General features: G+C 44.7%; 3 protein-coding genes and 1 long non-coding RNA gene across 6 annotated transcripts in view; 2 read left to right on the top strand and 2 right to left on the bottom strand.

Moving 5' to 3' along the window:
* Positions 1 to 9,885, top strand: part of ZBTB8OS (zinc finger and BTB domain containing 8 opposite strand) — a 47,616-nt gene extending 37,731 nt beyond the window's left edge. The window contains exon 8 of one of the 2 annotated variants that reach the window (XM_050796227.1): positions 9,713 to 9,885. In XM_050796227.1, coding sequence (XP_050652184.1) covers positions 9,713 to 9,831 — 119 coding nt within the window. In that variant the 3' untranslated portion in view covers positions 9,832 to 9,885. The remainder of the gene's footprint in view (positions 1 to 9,712) is intronic. The other variant, XM_050796240.1, reaches the window with a different exon arrangement.
* Positions 1 to 18,911, bottom strand: part of RBBP4 (RB binding protein 4, chromatin remodeling factor) — a 418,599-nt gene that overhangs the window by 67,722 nt on the left and 331,966 nt on the right. The gene's annotated exons all lie outside the window — the stretch shown is intronic.
* LOC126958546 (uncharacterized) overlaps positions 1 to 18,911 on the top strand; it is a 100,444-nt gene that overhangs the window by 66,729 nt on the left and 14,804 nt on the right. The window lies entirely within an intron of this gene.
* The window catches only part of ZBTB8A (zinc finger and BTB domain containing 8A), a 70,414-nt gene continuing 65,203 nt past the window's right edge, over positions 13,701 to 18,911 (bottom strand). Inside the window, exon 5 of one of the 2 annotated variants that reach the window (XM_050795682.1) lies at positions 13,701 to 18,405. In XM_050795682.1, coding sequence (XP_050651639.1) covers positions 18,376 to 18,405 — 30 coding nt within the window. In that variant the 3' untranslated portion in view covers positions 13,701 to 18,375. Of the gene's footprint in view, positions 18,587 to 18,911 lie in introns of both variants that reach the window. The other variant, XM_050795672.1, reaches the window with a different exon arrangement.

Genomic DNA, 18,911 nt, shown 5'->3' with positions numbered 1-18,911 from the left:
TCATCACAATGAGGGGCAAACATCTTGCAAGTTCTGCGTTAAAGTCCACATCAGGCCTGGCGTGGTGGCTAACGCCTGTAATCCCAGAACTTTGGGAGGCTGAGGCAAGTGGGTCACAAGGTCAGGAGTTCAAGACCAGCCTGGCCAAGATGGTGAAACTCATCTCTACTAAAAATACAAAAACTAGCTGGGTATGGTGTTGGGCACCTGTAATTCCAGCTACACGGGAAGCTGAGGCAGAGAATTGCTTGAACCTAGGAGGCGGAGGTTGCAGTGAGCCAAGATTGTGCCACTGCACTGCAGCCTGGGCGACAGAGCGAGGCTCCACCTCAAAAATAAAAAGTAAATAAATAAATAAATAAATAAATAAATAAAGTTCACGTCAAAGCCTGTCACCAAGAAACCTTGCCAACCATTTCAGCCATTAGTGGTCTTCTCTGAATTGTGCCTGTCTAGTTAGTTTTAAAGATTTGCCAGCTTAGTCAATTTTATAATTGTCGAATGTTTTCTAGTTTTGTCTCTCTGAAGAGAAAGCAAGCCCCCAGATCACATAATAGATGGTCATTGACTACTTAATGATCAATGGATTAAGTGTTTTAGGGCTACCTAAAACTCTTAGGCAGAGACTGCGGGTCAACTTCTTGAACAAATCTCAAGAGCTTAAGAATCTCAAGTCCGGCTGGGTACGATGGCTCATGTTGGTAATCCCAATAATTTGGGAGGCCAACACAGGTGGATCGCTTGAGCCTAGGAGTTTGAGACTAGCCTGGGCAACATGCTGAAACCCCACCTCTACAAAAATACAGGAAAATAGCCGGGGATGGTGGCACAGGCCTGTAGTCCCAAATTGGGCAGCTGAGGTGGGAGAATCACCTGAGTCCAGGAAGTCTAGACTGCAGTGAGCCATGATGACACCACTGCACTCCAGCCTGGGTGAGAGTGAGATCTTGTCTCCAAAAAAAAAAAAAAAAGGAATCTTAATTCACAAGCCTTGATTCTTAATCCTTGCTCTATTAATGACCTTGGACGTACTTCCTTATCTATGTGTTATGGGTAACAGTGTATGTATGTACTATGGGTAACAATAGTGGTATGATGATTTTTTTTTTTTTTAGATGGAGTCTCGCTCTGTTGCCCAGCGTGGAGTACAGTGATGCGATCTTGGCTCACTGCAAGCTCCACCTCCTAGGTTCATGCCGTTCTCCTGCCTCAGCCTCCTAGTAGCTGGGACTACAGGTGCCCGCCACCACGCCCTGCTAATTTTTTTGTGTGTGTGTAGTTTTAGTAGAGACGGGGTTTCACCATGTTAGCCAGGATGGTCTTGATCTCCTGACCTTGTGATCTGCCCGCCTTGGCCTCCCAAAGTGCTGGGATTACAGGCATGAGCTACCGCGCCTGGCTGATGATCTTTTTAAACATTTTTATTTTTATTTTAGAGATGGGATGTTACTATGTTGCCCAGGCTGGTCTTGAACTCCTGGGATCAAGAGATCCTGTTGCCATGGCCTCCTAAAGTGCTAGGATAACAGGTGTGGCCCACTACACCCAGTTGATGATCTCTTATTACTGGTACCTCCCCATCTAAGATGGCTAAGTGGTTGTATCCACAGCCTCTTTTGCCAGTTCTCTCCAGTTTGGAAGAGAATGTTCAAGAAGAACCACTCATACCCTTCTCAAGATAGAAGTGCCATCATGAACTACTGGGGCTACCCCTCACCCAATCTGACATGCAGAAGGCTTGGGGATTACCAGATTCTGCCCAGTAAGAAGCCCTGAATGATCTCAACGATACTAGCTTTGCCACAGAGAAACTATGAAACTGAGAATTTAGTTTCCTCACTTCAGAAATGAGGATATTGGAAAAGATATCCTCCAAAAGCTCTTCCAGAGCAAACTGTTAGAATTTAGTGACTGTATTACTTTATCAGTATGATTTCCTAATGTACAATGTACATTTTTTTTGTTTACCTATAAGTGGCCTGGTACGATAGCTCATGCCTGTAATCACAGCACTTTGGGAGGCTGAGGTAGGTGGATCACCTGAGGTCAGGAGTTCGAGACAAGCCTGGCCAATGTGGTGAAACCCCATCTCTACTAAAAATGCAAAAATTAGCTGGCCATGGTGGCAGGCGCCTGTCATCCCACCTACTCTGGAGGCTGAGGCAGGAGAATCGCTTGAACCTGGGAGGCGGAGGTTGCAGTGAGCCAAGATCGCACCATTGCACTCCTACCTGGGCGACAAGAGCGAAACTCCGTTTCAAAAAAAAAAAAAAATTACCTATAAGTAATTGCTTAATGTTAAATTCTGAACATGCAAGAGTGTGCTTTTAGAATGAACCAACATTATGGCCGGGCGCAGTGGCTCATGCCTGTAATCCCAGCACTTTGGGAGGCCAAGGTGGGTGGATCACCTGAGGTCGGGAGTTCGAGACCAGCCTGATCAACATGGATAAACCCCATCTCTACTAAAAGTACAAAATTAGCCGGTTGTGGTGGCGGGCGTCTGTAATCCCAGCTACTAGGGAGGCCGAGGCAGGAGAATTGCTTGAACCTGGGAGGCTGAGGTTGCAGTGAGCTGAGATCGTGCCACTGCACTCCAGCCTGGGCAATAAGAGTGAAACTCCATCTCAAAAAAAAAAAAAATGAACCAACATTTATTTTGTCATAAATGCATATCCAGATCTCCACTGTACAAAACATTCTTCTAGGTGCTTCCAACTGGAAAATGTTACCCATTTGTCCTACAGCAATTTTACATGTAGTACATTTATTCTACATTTTATTAATGAGGAAATTAGTGACAACTAATACTATCTGGCTATAAGAGGCAGACTTGAGACTTCAGACTGTAGTCAGTGTATTTACACAACATTCTTTCTTTCTTTCTTTTTTTTTTTTTTTTTTTTTTTTTTTTTGAGACAGAGTCTCTGCTGCCAGGCTGGAGTGCAGTGGCGCAATCTTGGCTCATTGCAACCTCTGCTTCCCGGGTTTAAGTGATTCCCCTGCCTCAGCCTCCCGAGTAGCTAGGACTACAGGCACGAACCACCATACCTGGCTAATTTTTTCTATTTTTAGTAGAGATGGGGTTTCACCATGTTGGCCAGGATGGTCTCAATCTCCTGACCTCGTGATCCACATGCCTTGGCCTCCCAAACAGGCATGGTGGTGCGCACCTGTAATCCCAGCTACTCGGGAGACTGAGGCAGGAAAATCGCTGGGACCCAGGAGAGAGGTTGCAGTGATTCAAGATTGTGCCACTGCCCTCCAGCCTGGGTAACAGAGCGAGACTCCATCTCAAAAATTAAAGTAAAGCAAACTAAACTAAACTACCTCCCAGTATAAACACTAAAGACATTATAGTCATGGGCTCTGAGGACTAAGCTCTGATTTTTTTTATCTTGCCCAAATTCCTGTCTAAGGGGTCTGGGGAATCATGCCCTATGAACCATACATTTTCATCAGATGAATTTTATTTAACCCTATATATCGTGACTTACTTTCCAATCTGACTCTGGCATAACATTTTGTTGTTGTTGTTTTTGAGACAGAGTCTCAGTCTGTCACCCAGGCTGGAGTGCCTTGGTGTGATCTCGGCTCACTGCAGCCTCCACCTCCCAGGTTTAAATGATTCTTCCACCTCACCCTCCCAAGTAGCTGGGGCTACAGGCATGTGCCACTGCACCCGGGTAATTTTTGTATTTTTAGTAGAGGGGGTTTTGCCATGTTGGCCAGGCTGGTCTGGAACTCCTGGCCTCAGGTGATCTGCCTACCTCGGCTTCCCAAAGTGCTGGGATTACAGGTGTGAGCCACCGTGCCCAGCCTTCTTTTTAGAGAGAAAGTCTGGCTCTGTTGCTCAGAGTACAGTGGCATGATCATAGCTCACTGCAGCCTTAAACTCCTGGGCTCAGGTGATCATCCCGCCTCAGCCTCCTGAGTGGCTGGGACTACAGGCATGTGTCACCATGCCTGACTGCTATTTTTTTGGGAGACAGTGTACCCAGTGGGTTCACCTTACCTGCTCTCTAGACAGAGCTGATTTATGAAGACAGGGGAATTGCAATAGGGAAAGAGTAATTCACGCAGAGCTGGCTCTGCGGGAGACCAGAGTTATATTATTACTAATTAAGTTTGCCCAGTATTTGGGGATCAGAGTTTTTAAGGACAACTTGGTGGATTGGGGGAAACCAGTGAGCCGGGAGTTCTAATTGGCCAGGTCAGAGATGAAATCGTAGAGAGTGGAAGCTGTCTTCTTGCGCTGAGTGAGTTCCTGGGTGCGGGGCCACAAGATCAGATGAGCCAGTTTATCCATCTGGGTGGTCCCAGCTGATTCAGCAAGTGCAGGGTCTGCAAAATATCTCAAGCACTGATCTTAGGGCAGTTTAGGGAAGGTCAAGATTTTGTAACCTCCAGCTGCATGAATCCTAAACCATAATTTCTAATCTTGTGGCTAATTTGTTAGTCCTACAAAGGCAGTCTAGTCCCCAGGCAAGGAGGTTTGTGTTGGGAAAGGGCTGTTATCATCTTTGTTTTAAACTGTAAACTGTAAGCTTCTCCTGAAGTTAGTTTAGCCTCCGCCCAGGAATGAAGAAGGACAGCTTGGAGGTTAGAGCCAAGATGGAGTCAGGTTAGATCTCTTTCCACTGTCTCAGTCATAATTTTGCAAAGGCAGTATGTTGCCCAGGCTAGTCTCAAACTCCTGCCCTCAAGCAATCCTCCCACTTCCTCCTCCCAAAGTGCTGGTATTACAGGCATCAGCCACTGTGCCCAGCCCCCTCTTTAATTCTAAAATGGGCCACAGTGCTTGGTAAAGGGGTGTCACCATTCTAGAGACAACCCTGGGAGCCTGTGCCATCTGCACAACTGACATGGTAGCTAGAATCTTAGTTTATTAAGCTGGGCAAGCTGAGTCACTCGTTTCTGCTTCTCCCTTTCCTTTCTCTTCTCCAGACTTATTTCCTTTCTCCTACTTATCTACTGTGGCTTTTTCCTGTGCTAATCTAGCTTTCTTTCTCCCATATCTTAGTTGAGCATCTATATTCAAAAGCCAGCACTTCAGGCCAGGCGCGGTGGCTCACGCTTGTAATCCCAGCACTTTGAGAGGCCGAGGTGGGGGGATCACATGAGGCCAGGAGTTCAAGACCAGTCTGGCCAATATGGTGAAACCCCGTCTCTAACAAAAATACAAAAAATTAGCCGGGTGTGTGGCGCACGCCTGTAATCTCAGCTACTGGGGAGGCTGAGGCAGGAAAATCGCTTCAACCCAGGAGGCAGAGGTCACAGTGAGCTGAGATCGCGCCACTGCACCCCAGCCTGGGCGACAGGACGTCAGTGAGATACCTCTGGCCAAATCCCACGGGAGTAGTTCCCTAGCATAGCAGGTCCAGGCTCCGTCCCGGGCCTTCTCGCGGCTCCCATTGGCTCGGCCGCAGACTCCTGGGGCGCCGACGCCTCCTACTGGCCGCCGCGGCGAGGCCCCAGAGCAGGGCACTGGCCAGTCCCAGCTGAGTTGGGGGGTGTCAGGGACGCAAATGACTTCACAGAGGACAATGTCATAACCTTAAGTAACACCAAACAACTTTTCCTAAAGTGGGGATAAGAGGCTCGCTCTCTAGACTGCAGGTCTTAAGGACCTGCCGCGGCATCTGATCGCGCGGATTGGAGTCCCCGCCGCCCCTCAGTCGTGGCGTGGCTTCCAGGTTAGTCATTCCACAGCACAAACCCCCAAGTCCAACTATTTTATTTTATTTTTTATTTATTTATTTATTTATTTATTTATTTATTTTTTTGAGACGGAGTCTTGCTCTGTAGCCCGGGATGGAGTGCAGTGGCCGGATCTCAGCTCACTGCAAGCTCCGCCTCCCGGGTTTACGCCATTCTCCTGCCTCAGCCTCCGGAGTAGCTGGGACTACAGGCGCCCGCCACCTCGCCCGGCTAGTTTTTTGTATTTTTAGTAGAGACGGGGTTTCACGGTGTTAGCCAGGATGGTCTCGATCTCCTGACCTCGTGATCCGCCCGTCTCGGCCTCCCAAAGTGCTGGGATTACAGGCTTGAGCCACCGCGCCCGGCCGAGTCCAACTATTTTAAATGATGGTGTGGATCTAGTCGGTGCCTGGCAAATGTGGGTTTTTTATTTTTATTTTTTGATTAATTAATTTATTTATTTTCTGAGATGGAGTTTCGCTTTTTTTGACCCAGGCTGGAGTGCGATGGCATGATCTCGGCTCATTGCAACCTCCGCCTCCCGGGTTCAAGTGATTCTTCTGCCTCAGCCTCCCGAGTAGCTGGGATTACAGGCGCCCACCACCCTGCTAGGCTAATTTTGTATTTTTAGTAGAGACGGGGTTTCACCATGTTGGCCAGACTGACCTGACCTCAGATGATCCGCCGGCCTCGGCCTCCTAAAGTGCTGGAATTACAGGCGTGAGCCACCGCGCCGGGGCCAAAAGTGGACTTTTTATAAGGCATCCACTACACACGACAGAAAAATGTCTATTTCCCTCTAACGCCCCTAGAGTCTAGCTAATCTAGCTTTAGGGGTGTCTGGTAAGTCCCGGGCCTCTCCAGTGGGGACGGTGGGGGAATGGGGGTCTAGCTGTTAGACTCTGAATAACTTTCCAGCAAAAGTAGTTGTGAGGAAAAACAGGACTGAAAAGGAAAAGTTTCTACCCCTTAATCTCGCTCACTGGCATAGTCATCCCTGAAAATAATACATAAAGTCAGGGTTTATAGAGGGGTCACTTGCTTGAACATGATATTCATTGTTTAGGGAGAGAAAATCCAGGCTTTCTTTTTCATTTATTTGTTACTTTTTAAATAGAGAGGGTCTCATAATGTGGCCCAGGCTGGAGTGCAGTGGCACAGTCATAGCTCACTGCAGTTTTGAACTCCTGGGCTCAAGCGATCCTCCAACCCTAGCTTCGCTTCCCGAATAGCTGGGACTACAGGCCTGTGCCACCATGCCCACCAAATTTTAATTTTCTGGGTTTTTTTGGTGGAGGTAGGATGTCACTGATGCCCAGGCTGGCCTCGAACTCCTGGCCTCAAGTGATTCTCCCACCTCATCCTCCCAAAGCGCTGGAATTACAGGAGTGAGCCAATGTGGCCATATCTCAAGGCCTTCATTTTTTAACATGTGGTGCTAATACTTTTAGGTGGGGTTTTCAACTCCTGGGTTTTTTTTTTTTTTTTTTTTTTTTTTTTTTTTTTTTTTTTTTTTTGAGACGGAGTCTCACGCTGTTGCCCAGGCTGGAGTGCAGTGGCGCGATCTCGGCTCACTGCAAGCTCCGCCTCCCGGGTTCCCGCCATTCTCCTGCCTCAGCCTCCTGAGTGGCTGGGACTACAGGCGCCCGCCACCGCGCCCGGCTAATTTTTTGTATTTTTAGTAGAGACGGGGTTTCACTGTGGTCTCTATCTCCTGACCTTGTGATCCGCCCGCCTCGGCCTCCCAAAGTGCTGGGATTACAGGCTTGAGCCACCGCGCCCGGCCAACTCCTGGGTTTTTTGTGGATTTTTTCCTCAGTATATAGAAAAAGTTTATTTATTTATTTATTTTTTTTTTGAGACAGAGTCTCGCTCTGTCGCCCAGGCTGGAGTGCAGTGGCCCGATCTCCACTCACTGCAAGCTCCGCCTCCCGGGTTCACGCCATTCTCCTGCCTCAGCCTCCCGTGTAGCTGGGACTACAGGCGCCCGCCACCGAGCCCAGCTAGTTTTTGTATTTTTAGTAGAGATGGGGTTTCACCGTGTTAGCCAGGATGGTCTAGATCTCCTGACCTCGTGATCTGCCCGTCTCGGCCTCCCAAAGTGCTGGGATTACAGGCTTGAGCCACCGCGCCCGGCCAGAAAGTTTTAAATCAGTTCAGATAGGCAACAAAAGGCACAGTATCTTTTGTTTTTTAAGAAGTTTCATTCCTGTTGCCCAGGCTGGAGTGCAGTGGCGCAATCTCAGCTCACTGCAACCTCCACCTCCTGGGTTCAAGCAATTCTCCTGCCTCAACCTCCCAAGTAGCTGGGATAACAGGTGTGTGCCAACATGCCAAGCTAATTTTTATATTTTTGGTAGAGACGGGGTTTCACCATGTTGGTCAGGCTGGTCTTGGACTCCTGACCTCAAGTGATCCACCTGCCTTGGCCTCCCATAGTGCTGGAATTACAGGTGTGAGCCACCGCGCCTGGACTTGGCATATAACCTTTTAAAATTATGCAAGAAAATAAAAAGACAAAAAATTACGGGCCAGTTGTGGTGGATCATGCCTGTAATCCTAGCACTTTGGGAGGCCAAGGCTGGCGGATCATCTGAGGTCAGGAGTTTGAGACCAGTCGGACCAGTATGGCGAAACTCTTGTCTCTACTAAAAATACAAAAATTAGCCGGGTATGGTGGCGCATGCCTATAATCCCAACTACTCTGGAGGCTGAGGCAGGAGAATCGCTTGAACCTGGGAGGCGGAGGTATGAGCTGAGATCACGCCATTGCACTCCAGCCTGGGTGACAGAGTGAGACTCCGTCTCAAAAAAAAAAAAAAAAAAAAAAAAAAAAAAAATTATGCAAGAAAGTACCATTTTGTCATTGGAAGAAATTCTTTTTTGTAGGAGACTGAAGAGATATACTTGTCCTGAATGGATTGCAAACATAACCTTCAAGGTGGGAATGAGGATGGTACTCTATCCAAAAGTTGTGTTTTAAGTTATTTTCAAAGCTTTTTTTTTTTTTTTTTTTTTTTTTTTTTTAGATGGAGTCTTGCTCTTTTGCCCAGGCTGTAGTACAGTGGCCCGATCTCGGCTCACTGCAACCTCTGCCTCCCGGGTTCAAGCAATTCTCCTGCCTCAGCCTGCTGAGTAGCTGGGATTACAGGCGCCCGCCACCACGCCCAGCTAATTTTTGTATTTTTAGTAGAGATGGGGTTTCACCATGTTGGTCAGGCTGGTCTCGAACCCCTGACCTCAGTGATCCACCCACCTCGGCCTCCCAAAGTGCTGGGATTACAGGCGTGAGCCACCACGCCTGACTTTAATGGTAATTCTTGAAGAAATAAAGCAAAAGAGAAATTTGCTGTTTCCAAATTCGTCTGAAGTCTTCTTTAAATAATGCAGTAATATTTTCCTGCCTCTCTAGGATTCCATTTAACTGGAACTAAAGAATGACTTAATTCAATTATTTTATGGAATTCTAATGTGTAGCAATTGAGCTTTTACAGTGCTTGGAGTGTTCTGATTCCTTTTTTTAAAAAGAAAATATTAATGCTTGTAAAATTTCAGTATGTAGTATTTCAGTCACGTATTTATTATACAGTATAGTTCTTTTATTGGTTTGAAGTACTGTGTGAATTCCCAGAATACAATACCCGTAATCAAATAAAATTCAAATGCATCCCAAAATAAAAATGGGGTATTTTAAGACTACTCATTATTTTATTAGAGTGTCGATATTACTAGTCCCTATTAAAAACCTTAGATAATGGAACATGCAGTGTGTCTTGAAATTTCACAAAAATAAGTATTTTCCTCGACTGGGCACCTCTATTTTTAAAATTTTCCTTAGTGATACAGTTGAGAATCAGTGGACTGGAAGGTCAAATGGTCCTACTCCTTCTCCCTGGCATCTATATGGGGAGGACACAGCGAAACCTTGAATGGGCCCTATTTTGCATGTCACAAACATTGGGAAGCTTTTAATTATTTATTTATTTATTTATTTATTTATTTTTATCTTTAGAGCCAAGATCTTGCTGTATCATCCAGGCTGAAGTGCAGTGGCACCATCATAGCTCACTGCATCCTTCATTCAGTGATCCTGAGGCTCAAGTGATCCTCCCATCTGAGCCTCCTGAGTAGGTGAGACTACAGGCATGTGCCACCACACCCACCTAATTTTTCAATTTTTTGCAGAGACTGCGTCTTGTTATGTTGCCCAGGCTGGTCTCAAACTCCTGGGCTCAAGCAGTCCTCCTACCTCAGTCTCCCAAAGTGTGGGGATTACAGGCATGAGCCACTGTACCCAGCCTAGTTTTTTTTTTTTTTTTTTTTTTTTTTGAGACGGAGTCTTGTTCTGTCGCCAGGAGTGTAGTGGCGTGATCTCAGCTCACTGCAACCTCTGCCTCCCGGGTTCAAGCAATTCTCCTGCCTCAGCCTCCTAAGTAGCTGGGACTAAAGGCTCGTGCCACCACACTCAGCTAATTTTTATATTTTTAGTAGAGATGGGGTTTCACCACATTGGCCGGGATGGTCTCGATCTCTTGACCTCCTGATCCACTCTCCTTGGCCTCCCAAAGTGCTGGGATTATGGACATGAGCCACCATGCCCAGCCAACCTAGCTTGCAAAAATACTTACACCCAAGCCCCACCTGCCAGAGATTCCGATTTGCCTAGGCATCTACATTTTAAAAGCTCCACAGGTGATTCTAATGTGCAATCGAAGTTGAGGATCTCTGGTCTAGGCAGAAATGTTCCCTTTTCTCCCTTATGGGCTGAATAAAAATAAGTTTCTCTTTAATAAAGAAAATAAGTAGCTGTAAGTAATATCAACAAGGAAATAAATGATTTTCCCAATGTATAATGGAATTGTGTATCTGGAAATCTGAAAGAGCAAGGCAGGCAAAGTATAAAATCATGCTTGCAAATGATCTAGCTAAGTGCAAAGGTAAAGGGCTTTTCCCTGGTCTCTGGTTTCCTTTTTTTTTTTTTTTTTTTTTTTTTTTTTGAGACAGAGTCTTGCTCTGTCACCCAGGCTGGAGTGCAGTGGTGTGATCTCGGCTCCCTGCAACCTCCACCTCCCAGGTTCAAGCAATTCTTGTGCCTCTGTCTCCCGAGTAGCTGGGATCACAGGCGTGTGGCACCACGCCCGGCTAATTTTTGTACTTTTTATAGAGACGGGGTTTTACCATGTTGGCCAGGCTGGTCTTGAACTCTTGGCCTCAAATGATCTGTCCACCTCAGCCTCCCAAAGTGCTGGGATTACAGGCGTAAGCCACTTTACCCAGCCTCTGGTTTCCTAGTTAAAGGTGATAAAGTATGCAATGGATTTTGATGGTTTGGAAAAAAAAAAAAAGAGTAGGGAAAAGTGTTATACTATTTCAGTAATTGCAAAATATTTTGACTTCAAGAGTCCCTTTGCTTCTCTTGCTGTGTGTGGTTTATTACTTGTTAACATTACACTTAAATATGTTACTTTTTTGGTGGCATTAATACAGTTCTGTGGGGAGAAGGCTGAAGTGAAAATGAATTTATAGATCCTTGGTGGATTCATTTTTCTGGCCTATTCATGGGTCCATGAACAGGAATAGTTAAGCAACTCCTGTATCAAAATTATATGTTACTTATACTTCACAATATATAAAACAGCTGGCTATATACTACCATTTCTGTGATAACCTAAATTTTATCATTAAAACTCTTGTAACTAAAGGCATCGGTGGCCCATCTGTAACAGCCGCTGCCGCGATGCCAGCTGCAGTGGGGGAAACGCAGCTGAGGCTCACGGCTCCAGGGAGCCCGCAGGAGCTGGCTACAGGCAGGAACCCTGCCCCTACTGAGTTGGCAGGGCTGGAGTCCCACACTCGTGGGCACAGCTGCAGCCATCCAGCTGCGGCTCCAGACCTGGGCATCCCTGCACTCTTCAGGGCTTGGGAAGCTCCCGGCCCCACAGGCTCAGAAGTGCCTGCTCCCATTCCCTGGCCTGTTTCTGCTCCCGGCACCTGCTCTGTTGCAGAGCAAAGTTGTGGCCAAACCTAGGTGTTGTCGTGACCTGGCCAGGTTCAGCATGCTTGAGGTGGCACTGACACGCCAGCCCCCTGCCACCTCGGCCCCCTCTAAACTTTGGGCACCCATGTGCATGGAAGGGAGGCCAGCCAGGGGGGTATGAGGGTGACTCAGTTCAGGCCAGCAGTGCCCTGTGGCACAAACAGCGTGGGCACCATGGAGGGCATGTTGATGGTAGGAAGCCGATAGGTTCCTGGGTGGAAAAAGGTGAGTTCCCAGTGAAATCCCACTTTCAAGCCAGTGAATGCCTGAAGCCTGGGGGCTGGGCTGGCAGTTCCAGGTGGAGTCCAGGGCTGGGGTAAGAACTTGTGGTGTTTTCTGGGCTGCCCATGGATACCCATGGACCAAGCAGCATGCACTTCCTCCCTTCTGAGCCCATAAAAACCCCTGGACTCAGCCAGACTCAGCCGACTGTCAGGACTACCAGCTGCGGGAAGGAGCTACCCACTTCGGTCTCCTTAAAAGGACCTGCCTGCAGGTCTCCTCTTGGGTGAGAGCTGATCATCTGGACACTCATCAGGTCGACCTGCCTGTGGAAAGGAGCTATCCACTTTGGGACTCCTGAGAGCTGTTCTGTTGCTCAGTGAAGCTCCTTTCCGCCTTGCTCACTCTCCAGTTGTCTGCGTGCCTCATTCTTCTGGGATGCAGGAAAAGAACTCGGGCCCCACTGAAGGGTGGACTGAAAGAGCTGTAACACAAGCAGGGCTCAAACACGCCCCCTGCTCACCACGTTGGGGGCGACAAGAAGGAGAAGAGCTGCAGCCCTTCTGGCAGCCCAGACCTCGAGGCTCCCTGAGCCAGGGCTGTGACATGCTGTAACACCCTCTTTGGGGCTCTGCAGTTCCTTGCATCTCTGAGCTTTCGGGCACCACTGCATTCCCCTTGTCCAGATGCTGGTGCCCGCAGTGGAAGCCGCTTTTGGTACATCTGGTCTCGCTGCAGCCTCGCATGGAGCTGGTGCCTGTGCCAGCGCTGAGAGCTGTCCACCCCGCTGCAGCCAGTGCGCCTGGTTGTGTGCAGTGGCAGGACCCCACGCTCACTCACTCACACACCCATCACTCCGTGCCTGGCTCACCCTTGGCAGACATGGGATCCAGGCCGGTACCACCAGTGGAGCACAGCCTGCCAGGCCACATGGGTGGAATGAGCCCAACAGGCACAAGCAAAATCCAAGCAGAGGTGCCACCGGCCAAGAAGTTTCTGGATCCTGTGAGATAACTAAAGTCATGTCCTTTACATAACATTTATTCTATATAGAATGTATCCACATACAATGATGTCAGCTTTAAAACAATCACTTGTATAAAATCATCTATAAAATAGAGTGATACATAATACACCTCAGTGAATTACGCTGATGGTCTAGGATTCAGAAAATGTGATCATTCTATTTTCTATTTTTTTGGCCACCATTTCACTGGGTTGTCTTAGGTTCTTTTTTTTTTTTTTTTTTTTTTAAATGGAATCTCACTCTGCCACCCAGCCTGGAGTGCAGTGCCGTGATCTTGGCTCACTGCAACCTCCGCCTCCCGAGTTCAAGCAATTCTCCTGTCTCAGTCCCCAGCGTAGCTGGGATTACAGATGCCCGCCACCATGCCTGGCTAATTTTTGTATTTTTAGTAGAGAAGGGGTTTCACAATATTGCCCAGGCTGGTCTCCAACTCTTGACCTAAAGTGATCCACCTGCCTCGGCCTCCCAAAGTGCTGGGATTACAGGTGTGAGCCACCGTGCCTGACCTTTAGGTTTTTTTACTGTTCTGTGCCTCAATTTATTTACCTTTCATGTGGGATAACTGTCCTATTTCACAGATATGTAAAGAATAACATAAAATTATTAAACACTTTGCAAATATAAAATGCTATATAAACGATAAATAGTAATACTGATACACTCAAATAACATAAAACTTTGTTTATAATCTAAAGTTTGGTCCTCCTGTACCTATTTTTCTTTTTTTTTTTTTTTTTGAGTCAGAGTCTTGCTCTGTTGCCCAGACTGGAGTGCAGTGGCATGATCTTGGCTCACTGCAACCTCTGCCTCCTGGGTTTAAGCAATTCTCCTGCCTCAGTCTCTGGAGTAGCTGGGATTACAGGTGTACGCCACCATATCCGGCTGATTTTTTTTTTTTTTTTTTTTTTTTTTGTATTTTTAGTAGAGATGGGGTTTCACCATGTTGGCCAGGCTGGTCTCTAACTCCTGACCTCATGATCCGCCCACCTCGGCCTCCCAAAGTGCTGGGATTACAGGCATGAGCCACCGCGCCCCGCCTCCTGTACCTATTATTATCGCCCTTCCCAGTTAAACACATCTTATGCTACACTGCTTTTAGTGATTTTCCATACTTATTTAATTTTAGGACTAAAAAAATTTTTTGAAAACCAATATGAGTGGAAATTTCAATAAATCTTGGCATGACCTGGCAAAATAACTTAATAATTGAGTTCTGAGCTCATAAATAATTGAAGCACCAAACTTCTTTCATCCATTAGTCAGTACTTAGCCATATAGAAAACAGTAACTATGCTTATTTTGATTGCATTACTGAAAGTATAATATTGAAAAATTTGTTCCTAAATTTTAAAAAGTCTTAAGATCTGATACCCATAGAAGGAACATCATGTGCTAAGGATGTGATTTGCTTCACTAAGAGACCATATGGTTACCTGCTTATAAGCACAGTGAGTAATAGGAGTTACGAAATGAGGCTGCAGCGCTCAAAGGGAATTCAAGAAGTTGTCTAATTCCATGGTTTTCAACGTTGTGCACCTGAGTTCTGCAGAGGTGTCTGGGGAAAGGTTTGTGGGGGGCTTTAACCAGAGCAGCTCTGATTTTAGAGTTCATCCCTTAAATTTGAGCATCTGTAGGAAATAATTCATTTGAAGAGTTTCTCAGGTTAAAAAATTACTTTAAACTGCAGATCTAGTCCATTTTGTTTCTTCCAGACACTAGGCATGACTGCAGTGGTGCTTTCTTTTTGTAATGCTTCATCCTATACCCAGACACTCTTGAGAGTAATGGAGTTAGAAGGGCATTCAGAAGTTGATAAATGGCATTCCTGCAAGAGCAAACTTTGGTCTAACCAAGTCTTGATATTAAAAAAAAAAAATCCTTGGCATAAATAAAGCTTATTTAAACAGATTATACCCCTATGTAACATTTGCCCACATGTAAAAACCAAAGAATTCAATTTTCTCAAATCATCAATAGACAGTTTCACTGTAGAAAATAACCGGTCTCTAATGTCTTAGATATATATGATATGATAACTGGAGGCATTATTTACAACTTACAGACATGTCTTAAATGTTCTTTTATGATGTTAAAATGATACAACAGATTTGTCTAGTTTGGTGAACTCGATCGTTGTTTTGTGGGGATCGTTTGATGCTTGTTATAAACAATTATGAGAAAGCATTATTTCTGAAAAGGCAATTACAAGTGCTGGTGGCAGTGTGTTCAGTGAATGTTGCTGATATTCATGCTGATGTATGTAAAGTTTGCATGCAGAAGATAATAGCATAAAAGGACATTTAGATCATAGACTAAATAAAGTGCATTAGAGTATACACATGCAAGCACTACTTCATTGATATGAATGAAGTTCAAATCAGCCATTTTTCCTATTGGCTCCAACAACTAAAGAATCAGGTTTTAATTTCAAAAGGTGTCAGTATTACTCTGGTAAGACTAGAGAATGACAAGCATTTCCTTCCTCATTCAGATACACTTTAATTGTTAAGAATCCTGATTTAGGCTGGGCATGGTGGCTCACGCCTGTAATCCCAGCACTTTGGGAGGCTGGGGCGGGGGGGGGGGGGGGGGGTGGATCACGAGGTCAGGAGTTCGAGACCAGCCTGGCCAACATAGTGAAACCCCATCTCTACTAAAAATACAAAAATTAGCCTGACATGGTGGCACGTGCCTGTAGTTCCAGCTACTCAGGAGGCTGAGGCAGGAGAATCATTTGAACCCGGGAGGCGGAGGTTGAGGTGAGCCGAGATCACGCCATTGCACTCCAGCTTGGGCAACAGAGCGAGACTCCGTCTCAAAAAAAAAACAGAATCCTGATTTAGGAACAGCCATGTTGGGAGAACAGAGAACTCAATGCCTATCATCCAGTCTTGAAGCAACTGGAAATGTGCCATCAAGGGAATCTTGAAAAAGTCTCAGTTAAGTACCATGAAACAAATGGTTATTCATCTATTTTTAAAATTTTTAAAAGAAAGTAACCAATTTAGCCTAGAAATCGGTATCAAGGACAATAATTAATGAAAGAACAAGAGAAGATAATAACATAAAAAGTATCATTTTGAGGTATGTCATTTAAAAATGGCATTTAAAAATACAGTAAAATAGATGGTACCTCTCCATATACAATGAAATTCTATCAAGCTCCACTGTGATAACTTGCAGAAGAGACCTTTATGAAGTTCAGCTCTTTACTTCAGATATTTAGATTTTACCTTTAGAACTAAAACAATGCTTCTCTAATTTAGCTGTAATTTTGGAATGTTTCATAATTCAGGCAGGGGAGAAGTTTTTTGGTTTTTTAATTTTCTGTTTTTTGTGACAGAGTTTCACGCTTGCTGCCCAGGCTGGAGTGCAATGGCACAATCTCAGTCCACTGCAACCTCTGCCTCCTGGGTTCAAGTGATTCTCCTGCCTCAGCCTTCCGAGTAGCTGGGATTACAGGCATGCACCACCACGTCGGGCTAATTTTGTATTTTTAGTAGATATGGGGTTTCTCCATGTTGGTCAGCCTGGTCTCGAACTCCTGACCTCAGGAGATCCACCCGCCTCAGCCTCCCAAAGTGCTGGGATTACAGGTGTGAGCCACCGTGCCCAGCCCAAAGGGGAGAAGTTTAAACTTTGTATATTAGGAGAAAATTTGTCTTGAAAATATATAAACAAGAGAAGCAAAAATGTTCAATGTACTTAAGTGAATAATTTGTTCAAATAGTTTTATACTTTATATTTACATATAAATAACTTGACATAAAAACATACCAATAGGTACTGTAGGGACATTACTTAGCACTATTTGAAAATCTCTAGATCAAGATATTATATGTTGTTGAAAATGATTCAGTTCCTCCTTTCATACTTTCTAATTCTGATTGGCTTATTTTTATAATTACTGCTAACTGGTGAGGTTTGACTTCTATTCTTTGCCATTTCAGGAGACATACAGGGAGAGAATGTTGAAAGAGGATTGTTTAAAATCAGACCCTGTCCAGTCATCAGCTTTCTCTCTCAAACTTTCTGACCTTAATTTCCTCATTTGTAAATCGGAGATAGTATCCACCTCACTGATTGAGAAAATATGTGAGAGAGTACTGTATAAATAATATAGCACTACATAATATTAGAAATCACTCAAATATGGTAAGAACCTCCTAGTTTATTTTCCTTTTTTTTTTTTTGGGGGGGGTTTCTCTCTTGTTGCCCAGGCTGGAGTGCAATGGTATGATCTTGGCTCACTGCAACCTCTGCCTCCCAGGTTCAAGTAATTCTCCTGCCTCAGCCTCCCGAGTAGCTGGGATTATAGGCATGCGCCACCATGCCCGGCTAATTTTATATTTTTTAGTAGAGATGAGGTTTCACCATGTTGGCCAGGCTGGTTTTAAACTCCTGACCTCAGGTGATACGCCTGCGTTGGCCTCTCAAAGTATTGGGATTATAGGCGTGAGCCACCGCGCCTGGGCTGTTTTTCTTTAGAGAGATGGATAACCATATTGACAGATCGTCTTCACAAACTGCCTTGACTTTTAGGCAACATTAGTTTCCTGCTTTAAGAAAATATCTGCATTTAATCTTTGGTCAGCCTCTACTTTCATTTTTTTTATTGTTTGTTTTGTTTTTAACAATACTGAGAGTAATTTTAACCTAATGATAAAAATGTCAAATATGAATGATTTCAAACATTTTAGTCTTCTTCCATAATCCTTAAACGTTCAGGATATCAGAGTAATGACAGATTGTTTCAGATCTCAAATTAATACAAAGACTAATTTGTCTAGTCAGGTGGGTTGCCAGATCCTTAAATGTGCTCTTAACTGGTTTCCTGTGAAATTAAACATTGGTTGTATATGTGTTTTTGAAACACCTTGAAATTGTCTTACATAAAGTTTGGATGTGGTGAATTTATTTAAAGTATTTTCTTTGAAAAAAGTTTGCTAAGTAGATCTTCCAATATTAAAAGAAAAAGGGTATCTCTGTAATAAAGTAAGAGGATTGTAATGAAAGTAAGAGGATAATTGTTCATCCATCATGCCAACTCAAGCTAGTTCTTTCTTTCCAGTGCAGCAACACATTTTAGGGCAACAAAGTTCAGAATGGATACAATGGCCTGTTCAGAAAGCATGCAAGTTATATCAGATCATTTCTTTAAAGTCAGTATGATAAATTTGTTAACTAGACTCTGACCACAGAAAGAGAGAGATACAGGAAGTCAATGTAAATTGCAGACATGCCAGCTCTGTTGGTTCACATTACAGCTACCTAATGTTGGGCTTAATTTCTTTTTCTTCTTCTTCTTCACTATCATCAACCTGTTGGATGACCAGATCAGCAGACCCATCTTCTACAATCTCCACATAGGATCTATTCTCATCTTCACTCAAGTGCCATCTGGAATCCTTATCTCCATCTGATGGGGACATAAGATGTTGTTCAGCTTCCAAGTCAATGGGGAGGCTGTCTATGCCAAATTCTGCAAGACACTCATTACACAGTCTGTAGCGCCTGGTTCCCTCCTGTACCACTTGCCCTGTTAGATCTGTCACATGACGTTTACATTTTCTGCAGATGAGTTTACATGCCTGGTGAATCTGTGTAGAGATTTAAATAGTGATAAAAGTGATTTTTCAAAAGCAGGACAGTTTGATATTTTAGGTACCAGTTCATAAACTTAAGATGTTCAAAGCCATGCATTAAACTCAAATTAACATCTATTATTAGAAAAAGATCAAGGGTTTTAGTGGCAAATTGATGTCACAGAAAAACATCAGCTTTCTCTAAACAGTGGCTATGTTTTTTATTATTAATATTACATAATAATTTCACTTATCCCTTAATCCAATAGCATTTGGGTATCTGAGGTAACAACAGGATACTTCCTATGATAATAATAATTGCAAACACTTACATGCACCA

This window comes from Macaca thibetana, chromosome 1 (genome assembly GCF_024542745.1).
Source record: "Macaca thibetana thibetana isolate TM-01 chromosome 1, ASM2454274v1, whole genome shotgun sequence".
NCBI lineage: Eukaryota > Metazoa > Chordata > Mammalia > Primates > Cercopithecidae > Macaca > Macaca thibetana.
This window is presented reverse-complemented; position numbering and strand designations above follow the sequence as displayed.